This window comes from Condylura cristata, unplaced genomic scaffold (genome assembly GCF_000260355.1).
Source record: "Condylura cristata isolate star-nosed mole 26May11 unplaced genomic scaffold, ConCri1.0 scaffold00004, whole genome shotgun sequence".
NCBI classification, from domain to species: Eukaryota; Metazoa; Chordata; class Mammalia; order Eulipotyphla; family Talpidae; genus Condylura; species Condylura cristata.
This window is the reverse complement of record NW_004567105.1, coordinates 42,328,739-42,339,594: the sequence shown is the minus strand read 5'-3', so window position 1 is coordinate 42,339,594 and position 10,856 is coordinate 42,328,739. Positions and strand designations below refer to the sequence as shown.

Below are 10,856 nucleotides of genomic sequence, written 5' to 3'. Positions count from 1 at the left end.
GTATTTTTCTTTCTCTTTCTGGCTGAGATAAGCATTATTTTTAATGAGCTATATGAATGAAAACAGAGTTCTGCTTATTGGTGTAGAACACCTCTAGCTGTTAATTTTGATTGGATTTGCTTTTGACCTGATTCACCCAACTAAAGGACAGATTCACATTCCCCAGTTTCCAGGTCTATTGATATTTTACTCAGGGAGTTTGGTTCAACAGATAATACTCATAAAGGATCCCTGACAACATTGGTTCCCCCCGCTTAATAAACAAAATGTGCATATTTTTTTATTTGCATCCATACAGTATGTCTGTGTGTATGCAATGAGAAGACTTAGAACTTTACCATGACATTATTAACAGTGACAAGAAGTTAGGACTTGCAAGAGTAGTGTGAGGGAAATCACAAAGGATGATTTTGTTGTTTGTTCATGCATTCATTTATTTTTTGGAGAAGTTCTGAATGGCTCTCAGTTTAGTGTGGAGGAAAGAATTAAAGGGAATTCGTGCCTGAGGGTCTGGGGGTCAGTTTTTCCAAGGTCAACTGAGGACAAGTTTGATCTGAAAGCCACAGAGTACCAGGTGACACAGGAAGAATAATAAGGGCAGTTGTCAATTCTGGCTTTACCAATACAAATTATTTAATTACTCTGGGCCAGTTATTTAACACTGAGGAGCCTTACCACACTTTGGGATAATGGGGTAGTTGTGAGAACAAAACACTAGCTCTCATATATGAGACCTCATATAAGCTCATGGCATAAATAATAATGAAGGTACAAAGCCAGACACTGGACTTTACCTATCATATGAATTCATATTTGCTTCTCAACCCTATTCTGTTTTTGAAGATGAAGAAACTCCAGTGCGAGTTCTACTCCCAGCCCCAGAGGTAACCCACATTGTGTTGCAGACCTCTCTTGACCCTCTGCTGCTCCCCTCAGCAGTGTACTTTGTCGATCTGCCTGTTCTGCTCCCCACTCTGTCTCTGGTGAATCCTCTCACTATCCCTGCACCTCTGGCCTGTACCCCAGTTCTGTTTGCATAAATAAACCTTAAAAAAAAAGAACCACTCTGAATACTGCAATTAAATGGCAAACGAAGATATAGAGATTCGCTTTTCAAGGTTTCCTAAACATAAGACTAGGGTCAGAAAAGTGCATTTAGTACTAGTAATAAACGGTTTTGCCTTAAAATCTTTGATTTTGTTGTCTTCCACCCCAAGAACAGCACAATTCTGCCACAGAAAGGGGGAGGGGCAAGCGTGCTGTGTCTTTACAGGTAAGAGCCTGCCAGCCTCTTGTTTTAATGTCTTCCTCTTGGAGAAAATTCAGGCAGACTATGCAAGATATTTTCGGAAACTAGGGCATTTGGGAAGCATTTCATAACATCACACTGGGGGCAGCTGCGCCTCCGCTGCAGTTTGAGAAGATGGTGATGTCCAGACCCTCTGGCCTGCCCGGGAAGCGCAGGATCGGTAGTAGCTAGTGGAGGGGACCGGAGCGACCTTGACAGCCGCGCGACCTTGAGGCCTGCGTCAGCCTCAGTTGCCCTCTCAGCGCAATGGGGAGACACCCTGACCGTCAACACAAGCAAATGTCTGCCTGCATAGGTTCCCGCCTGAGCTCGTCTCCAACTCCTTTCGGCACCCGACGAACCGTCTCGGGCCTCCCAGGGCCGCTGGGGATTCAGAGACCGAGATTCCGCGGGAGTCCGCTCCCGCGCCCACGCCGCAGCGCTGCGACGGAGCCCGCGGGCGGGAACCTGCCTGTGTCTGTAAGCGCGCACGCGCGCATGCTGTCCCGCCTCTCTGGCGCCGTCTCCAACCATTGGCCAGTCACGTCATCACTCTGATCATCTCGCAGTCTCAATTGGTCAGAGTTGAGGCGCGCGACCCGCTGGGGGCGGGACCCGAGTCGGCTATAAAAGTGGCGTGCGGCCAGGCTCGTGCCGCCTTGCAGACGCCGCCACCGCCAGACCTCCCGCGTCGCGCAGTCATGGTGAACCCCACCGTGTTCTTCGACATCGCTGTCGACGACGAGCCTTTGGGCCGCGTCTCCTTCGAGGTCAGGGCGGGCAGCGGCGCGCCGGGTGGGCGGACGGGCTAAGGGGAAGCGACCCCGAGGAGAGTGGGGTCCGGGCTTCCCGCCTGAGGATCGCGGGCGGTGCGGCGCCATTTCCTGACGAGGGGCCATTTTGGGAGGCCGGGGGGCGGTGGACAGACAAAGGCGGGGCGGCCACGGGTTGGGGGGAGGGGTGGCCGCGCCCTTCCGGCCGCGCACGTGCTCCAGCCACAAGCCGTTGTAGGCCGCGCAGGATTGCGAGCTCCAGAGGAGTCCGCAACGCTTCAAACGGAAGGCCGCCTCCGCGGGCCTAGGCCCCTTGGCCTCGCCCCCGGTCCTGAGCGGCGGCCACGCCCGAGGGCTGCTTTTGAAGGTTCAATCTTCCTCATGGTCCCCGAGGACTGCCAGTTACGTTAGGGCTAGGCGTGGCGTTGACGGTGACTTGGCCCGAACGCTCTTTTGGTTAGCTTAAAGGAGTGAAATTAGCTTAAATGTAGGCCCCAAAAGCCCGCCCCGCCCCCAACCGAGCGGAAACGTGCGGGCGGCCTTACGCCGCAGTGACGAAGACGACGAGGGGGAGGCGCCCTAGCCGCTCCCGGCCCTGCGAATAATGGGGCAGTCCGGACTGGCAGAACGGCAGGTCTCTTGCAAACCAGGTGGATTGAAGATGATTACCTAATTCGCAGGGTGGTGAAAGTACTTGTAAAAGTCTATCTGTAATTAGAGTGGACTAAGCATTTAACGTGCTACTAAAATGTTAAGTGGTAAATGCTATTCTCCCTTAAACCCAACGCAGTAGGGCTTGTGCACGTCCGAAGCAGTTTTACCTGCTTCGACCCCTTCTCAAGAAGCAGCTAGTGTTCCGCATGCAGTCTCAAGATTAGATTTTCTTTTTATGTAGATCATGGGAGAGATGATCCTTGTTGCTCTTTAAGCATTGCCTCGCACATAGTCACCTCAATGCTTCTTGGAGAAACAACTAATCGATCTGCTTCCCCCTTACATCTGCATCAGAACTAAGGACAAGGACCCACGTGGAAACTTGGCCTGAGCATAAAGCTTTGTAATTTGCCTTAGGTTAGCCACAGGGCTTAATGGAAATGAGATAGGAGCTTCTGCTTATTCCTTGGTGCCAATGGAGGTGGAGCTGCCCATAACTTACAGGTCTGAAAGGGAATGTGTAGTAATTTAAGGAGTACGATTTTACTAGATTGAGTTTAAAGATCTCTAATAGTTTCCGTGAAAGAACTTGTGTTTCTTATGGTATTTAAACATCTCTAGTTACCAAAAAATTTAGATCCTTAGGGAAGGTTTGAAGTACATGTACTAGCAACTAATCTTTGCTTTTCACTCTTCTATTAGGTAAGGGACCTGGAAATTTTAAGAAGTGACTACTCATCTAATCCATAAAGCTATGTTAGCAGATTGCAGGTAGTAGCATTTTCATTGGCAGTGACTAGTTCCCACTGATCCTGCAGGAGTAGATCTTGTCTTTAGGTTTCAGCTGAAGTTAGGGGAGGTGATGGACATCTGAGAAGCTATGGATTTGTTTAGAAGTAGGTGTGACACGCTTAAAAAGTTGTAAGTCACTTTTCAGAAGCCCCCTGCTATTTAAATCATTTCTGGTTCTGGATTTTTGGCCTGTTTCCAGGTCTCATGTTGCTTAGCCCAGTACTAACACAAGATCTTAATACTGTCAGGAACAGTTCTTATTTGGGATTCAAAGTAAATACTGAAGGAGCATTCTCTTATTGAGAAGCTGAATGATTCAGAATTTTAAAGAGTGAGTACCCTAAAGACATGGGTACTGAGTGAAAAAAATGAAAGCACATATTGACTGTTGTTTTCTTTTTCAGCTGTTTGCAGACAAAGTTCCAAAGACAGCAGGTTAGTTCCTTCCTTATTTCACCTTTTAAGTTACTTCAGTTATAACTATGTGCACGTATATGTATACTTTTTTCCTTTTCCAACAGAAAACTTTCGCGCTCTGAGCACTGGGGAGAAAGGATTCGGTTATAAAGGTTCTTGTTTTCACAGGATTATTCCAGGATTTATGTGCCAGGTATGAATATTACTGTGATTAGTTTTCTCCTAATTCTATTTACTGTTTAAATTTGACATAAGGTTTGAGCCTGTCAGATTTGGTGCTGTCCAATTATGTTTCTAAGGCTGATAGGTTCTTTCTGTTCACAGGGTGGTGACTTCACACGTCATAATGGCACTGGTGGCAAGTCGATCTATGGGGAGAAATTCGATGATGAGAATTTCATCCTGAAGCATACAGGTCCTGGAATCTTGTCAATGGCAAATGCTGGACCCAACACAAACGGTTCCCAGTTTTTCATCTGCACTGCCAAGACTGAGTGGTAAGGGCAGTATATAGCAAAGGCAGCCAAGGAATATACTAGTTATTTGCTGCAAACTTTCCCTAATGTAAAGGTAGTAGAGGGGCATGAATAGCTTCCAAATTTAATGTGATACAAAAGCTAGATACTATAATAATGAAATGGCACTTCGGCAACTCAGTAAGGCAGTACTTTAATTAGCATGTGATTTTGTCCCTTGGAGGGGTTGTCCATTCTAAACTTGATGGAAGCAATTGGAGAAACTGAGACTCAGTAATCTATGATGTAGCCTTTTCTTTTCCGCTAGAATAAAATGATCCCAATGTGTAGTAATAAGTCATATAAGTCCTAAAAGCTGTTCTCTTGGGTGTGCTATCAACTGGTTTATAGGGTACTGTTCTCATTTTAATACAAGTTTCTTGTTTTTCTCTTGTCACTGGTAATAATTATTGTTCTTCCAGGTTGGATGGCAAGCATGTGGTCTTTGGCAAGGTGAAGGAGGGCATGAATGTTGTCGAAGCGATGGAGGGCTTTGGGTCTAGGAATGGCAAGACCAGCAAGAAGATCACCATTGCTGACTGTGGACAAATCTAATAAATTTGACTTGTGTTTTATCTTAACCACCAGACCATTCCTTCTGTAGCTCAGGAGAGCACCCCTTCGTCCCCATCTGCTTGAAAATACCCTATAATCTCTGTGCTCTCCCTACAGTTCTTGGGTTCCATATTTCCTTATTCCCTTCCAAGTCTAGCTGGATTGCAGAGCTAAGTTTATGATTATGAAATAAACAATAAACAACAGTTATTTGTCCTTATTTGGGCTAGGGCATTTGTGTAGGTTACTTCTAAGATAGTATTTGCCATATTGCTGAATTTCAGGGTACTTTATATATTTTTTGTTTGCCTGCTTAAGGAATTAAAGGTTAGACGTATTCTCAAGGTAAGCTGTGTGAATGGAATATATTTAAAGGTAGTGGGAGTAGGAAGAATAAAGTTGAACCACTATTCTTTGAAGGGTGACTAGGGAAATTAACACTTTGAGGTGTCTAAAATTACTGCAACAAATTCTTCCAAGTCCTGCTTGGTTTTAAGATTTATTTAAGCATACAGAATTAGGGCACAGGCCAGAGGTGCAGGAGTGATGAGCTGTTAGTCTATAGGTTCTGAGAAAACATTCATTTTGGAGACTTCCTAGCACATACTTGAGAAATTTGAGTGAAAATGTTTCACCTGAAAGTGAAACCCCAGATCAACTGTAATGACCAGTCTTAAGCTACTTAATGTTCTGTGTTTCTTGAGGCTACAGTCATCCCTTAGTTCTGAAACTCCATGGTTTAGTGAAAACTAGTTTCCATTCATTCTGGGTGACTGACTAAACCCTGATGTTTGTGGATGGCAGCTTATATGGAGATGGCCCTTAATACTGCAACCTCTATTTTTGTGCATGCAAGAACTGGGGTGTAGGTTTGGGGGGGTGGGGAGTAGAACAGGTAGACTGAAATGCACTAAAGTAGAAAGGAAGGTTCAACAGGTGTCTAGTGTGGGTTAGCTCCCTGGCCTGAAATCAAATAGTGCCACGGTAGCTGGTGATAGCTTGATAGCACTGCCACCAGAGCCCTTGTCTTTGTTTAGCCATACTAGATGGCTAGGAAAAGGAGCCAAAGTAGTTCACAGCTTTTTTGGGAGAATGTGGACCAGATGCCGGTATTTGTTGCCTCTTAAATAAGGTTAGTAATGCCCTGATTAGAAAGAGGGGAAAATGTCTAGCAGATGTGTACAAAGGGTTTATCAGTATGTTGGCCATCCAGCTTTATTGGCTAGAGGCTCCTGTTAGGTTCCCATGAGTATTTACAGGATTTCCAAAGCTAAGGGGAGGGCATTTCCCTTTTTCAGGGCTTTAAATAACTTCTGCTTTATAGGATTGAAGGTTAGCTATGAAGCACTTGAGTCAAAAGTGTGAACACCTGGGGTTTTGTTTGGCAATTGTTAAGGCTACTGCTTAAAAACAAAGTTGAGTTTCTGTCCCAGTCATAGTTTTATAACTATGAACTTAAAAGATTTAATTGGGTGGAATATAGAGAAGTATGTTGGATATCAATTTAAAATTATCACAAAGTACGATTATAAGCGACAATTCTGAAGACAGCATAACTCCACTGAGTTCCTGCATTAAAAACAGCTCAGGAATAGTTGCTGGTTAGCACACTTGACTGTCAGCAGGGTTCCAATCCCTTGCCATAAGTGTCTTGTGGACTTGACAGTTTTCCTTCATGTATGCAAGCCTGAAGGCAGCTAAGAAACATCCCATTACTTGCACTATTGGCTTTTTTTTTAAATGCATACAAGAAAAGTGCAGGCCAGAGGTGTGGGAAGGGTGACACGTTTCACCAGAGGCAGGGTGGGGTGCAGAACACGCAGATATACTGAAAATATAATGCTGAGGGGAGCAGCAGGCCAGACAGGAGAGGTCTGCTATGCCGTATGTGGGTCACCTGTGTGCTGAGACTTAGCCCAGGGGGTCATAGGGAAGCACGTGTCCATCAAATGTTTAGCATTTAGGTGTGTCCTTAAAAACAGTTTGGTTTTGAAAAAGAAGCATGCTCAAACCAAATTGCAAAGGACATATTGTCCCTAGATGGAAAGGCATCCAGAAGAGCAGAATTTGGGATAGTGTGGCTTCCAGGGCGGGCAGCCAGATGAGCATCCTAGAAGGTAGCGTCGCCCATTTAGAACTATTCCTTTACTAATCTGAATCAGTTTAGAGACTTTTACATTCTTTCGATTTTTAAAAATCAGTAATGTTCTAATTGAACAAAGGAAAAGGAAATCAGTGAATGAAGTGATGTATTTCACTCTACTATGACCACTCACAAGAACACAGGGATGCACCTTGTTAACTGCACACAGCACAGGGTGCATGTTGGGTGTTGCGGGAGACAACACATGACTAAGAAATGGCGAACTTATTTTGAAGTTATTTTTTATTTTTAAGATTTATTTATGCATAACGAGCTGGGGTGCAGGCCAGAGGCACAAGGGATGAGAGGATTCACCAGAGACGGTGGGGGAGCAGAACAAGAGGATCTGAAATACACTGCTTAGGGGAGCAGCTTGCAATGGGATAGATGCTGCTGCGCCTTATGTCGGTGGCTCCCTGGCTGGGGATTGATTTTGTGCCAACAGCTTCATAGTGCTGAGACTTAACCCCTTGTGCCAGCAGAGAGGCCCCCTTGAATGGTTTTAATACCATGCAGTGTACACAAAAATTATCCCTTTTCTTTCCTTGCTATGTAGCCTGGCACTGGGATTGGTGACTGGTGGCCAGCTGTGCTGTTCCCTGCACGGTAGCTTTGTGGTTCATGGAGAAATTCTGAACAGTCTTACTTAAGATATGTTGCACGTCGGCAGCACTTCAAGCTCCTTCATGTTATGCACAGAGGACTTACAGAAGCCATTGACAGCATATGCTTTGTCTCCTTGTTGCTCCCATCCCCAGTTTGGGCATCAAATTCCAGCCCTGAAATACTCTGTGAAAATTCTTATTTGCTATGGGTTCCGCCCAGTGAGAGCTAATTTTCACATAGCTGCCTACAGTGGATGTGCTTCGTGGCCCTCTTTTTTGATGACTGTGGGCTCCCTCAGGGGTCTGAGTAGGAAATGGCTGCCCCTTCCATAGGCTGCACCCAGAATATGGTGTTTGTGAGGGCTGATGGGCTTAATCAGAAATGAATATTCTGGACACAATTGCAACCAACCAGTTCATGCGTTTCTACAGTTACACAGCTATTGCAAGTCTAGGAAATTTTGAACAACCCAAATCAAATCATTTGTGTTTATATATAAAATTAAGTTCTAGTACCCTCCCCAGTGGCACAATGGGTTAAAGTGCAGTCCTCTGCAGTGATCCGCAGCCACTGAGGCATGAGTTCGATTCACAGCCACGGAGCTGACCCACATGGCACTGAAGACCTCTCCTGCTGCTCCCCTCAGCAGTGAATATCAGTCAATCTGTTTTGCTTCCCAATCTGTCTCTGGTGAATCCTCTCACCCCCTCAAACCTCTGGCCTGTTCTTATATGCATAAATAAATAAATCTTTTTAAAAATAGAGTTCTAGACTTAGATAATTATGAGTTTTTCATGTACATGAACATCTGAAGGGATGTTTCAAAGTCAAGTGGGGCAACCTCATGCATTATAAGTGGGCAGCTTTGCCTCCTGTCTACTACCAGAGGTTCCCAAGTATACAAAGTGCCTTCCTGCTGAAAATTACCAACATGAGATTGGATGTAGCTGTTAAAAGAATAAGGTAAAACATCTGAAAAACAGCCTGAGTTTAAGATGAAAGAGAAGTAAAATGCAATATAAAATATGCTAGTTTCTACAAAAAGCAGAATTAAACATCTGTTCCTGCCTGTGGCTAGGATACCTTAGGGAGGGTGCAAGAGAAATATTTCTCAGGAGGTACAGAGGGGAAGGTCTGTGGGAAGAGAGGTCACATTTCACCATGTTTTTTTTTAAAGATTTATTAGCTTCATAGTGCTGCATTACCAAGGAGGGCCCTCACCACGGTTTTTTTGTTTGTTTGTTTTTTAAAGATTTATGCATACAAGAACTGGGGTACAGGACAGAGGTGCTGGGCGTGGTGAGAACATTCACCAGAAACTGGGGAGCAGAACAGGCAGATCTACTGAAAGACTGCTGAGGGGAGCAGCAGGGGAGACAGGAGAAGTCTGCTGTGCCATGTGGGTCAGCTCCCTGGCTGGGGATCAAATTCGTGCTGTAGTGGCTGCAGTGACCTCATAGTGCTAAGATTTAATCACTTGTGCCACCAGGAAGGCTCACTACATGTCTTTTGAAACTGTATTCCCTATGAAAATGCCAAAAATACATTCAAAAATGAATCATTAGTATTTAACTCACTTCAAAATACTTAATGTAAACAAAGACATGCTCAGAAATTAGACTTTTTTCATCCATTATTACTTCCAATAACTACTAGAAGTTTCCAAAAGCAGAAACTAAAAGTTATTCCTGATTATGTATTGTGAATAAGACATTTGTTACCATCCCTTCTTCATGTTTCTCAACTGTCAATTCAGCATTATTTTTGTCTATAGAGGGGCAGAAGACTTGAAGTGGTAAACTGAAAAGCATTTGTTATTAGTTAAATAAAACATTATTTTACTTAAAAAACTCCCAGATTTGGGCCCTCCCTGGTGGCGCGGTGGGTTAAAGCACGGCACTAAGAAGCTAAAGACACTTCCACATGAGTTCCATTCCCGCCTGCCCGGGAGGTGACCACATGGCACAGCAGCCTTCTCCTGACCCGCCCGCTGCTCCCCTCAGCAGTGTACTTCGTTGATCTGCCTGTTCTGCTCCCGGCTCTGTGTGTGGTGAATCCTCTCACCATCCCTGCACCTCTGGCCTGTACCCCGGTTCTGTATGCACAAATAAATAAATCTTTTAAAAAAAACCCCAGATTTGCCTAAGATTTTAACAAGAGGCCACTTTTCCTTGATTTTCTGGGTCATCTTTCATATAGCAGAATCCTTCTAAACTTCCACCATTTCCCACCCCTCTTCTTTAACAGTTGGCTCAGCAACTCATTTTATTAAAGAGAAATTTTTGTTACTTTATTTTTGACAAACCCGCTTTTCATACAAATATGAATATTTTTTCCACATTTAACTCAGTAGATTTATAGAACTGTTTACCGAATTAGATATTTAAATAGTTATGTCTTGCATATGCAGACCTGGGAAGAAATAAAATTGATTCATGGTAAACACAGGAAGGACAAAAACAATACTGATAACTAAGCAACAGGTTTTTATTTTTTCCCCTAAGATTTATTTTTTATTTATGCATACAAGAGCTATGATACAGGCCAGAGGTGCAAGGGATGAGAGGAGTCAAGTGGGGGACAGAACAGGCAGATTTACTGAAATATTCTGCTGAGGGGAGCAGCGGGTAAGACAGAGGTCTGCTGTGCCATGTGGGTAGTTTCTTGGCTGTGATAGCTTGATAGCCCTGAGACTTTAACCCCTGTGCCACCAGAGAGGCCATAGGCAACATGGCCCTAGGCAACTATTACCCCCACAAAGAAATGTATTTTACTTTGTGGTCTGGTATGTCTATACACATAACTGAAACAGGAACCATGAGACAGAACTCTTACCAAAGTATTGCATGATATTTTCTATTACTCCCCCCCATTTCTTTTATTTGTTTTTGAAGTTTTAGAAATTATTTAAATTTTTAAAAAATATTTATTTATTCATACAGAACGGGGGTACAGGCCAGAGATGCAGAGGGTGAGAGGATTCACCAGAGACAGAATGAATGGAGAACAGAACAGGCAGATCAGATCGATGAAGTACACTGCTGAGGGGAGCAGCGGGTGGGTCAGGAGAGGTCTGCCGCGCCATGTGGTCACCTCCGGGGCAGGCAGGGATC

General features: G+C 44.4%; 1 protein-coding gene across 1 annotated transcript; it reads left to right on the top strand.

Annotated features, from left to right (window-relative positions):
* The first annotated feature begins 1,931 nt into the window (after window positions 1–1,931).
* On the top strand, window positions 1,932–5,213 carry PPIA (peptidylprolyl isomerase A (cyclophilin A)). Its single transcript, XM_004675958.2, has 5 exons — window positions 1,932–2,058; window positions 3,912–3,942; window positions 4,029–4,117; window positions 4,249–4,421; window positions 4,862–5,213. Exons 1-5 carry the CDS (start codon window positions 1,990–1,992, stop codon window positions 4,992–4,994), a joined length of 495 nt encoding a protein of 164 aa, XP_004676015.1. The 5' UTR covers window positions 1,932–1,989; the 3' UTR covers window positions 4,995–5,213.
* Window positions 5,214–10,856: the final 5,643 nt, after the last annotated feature.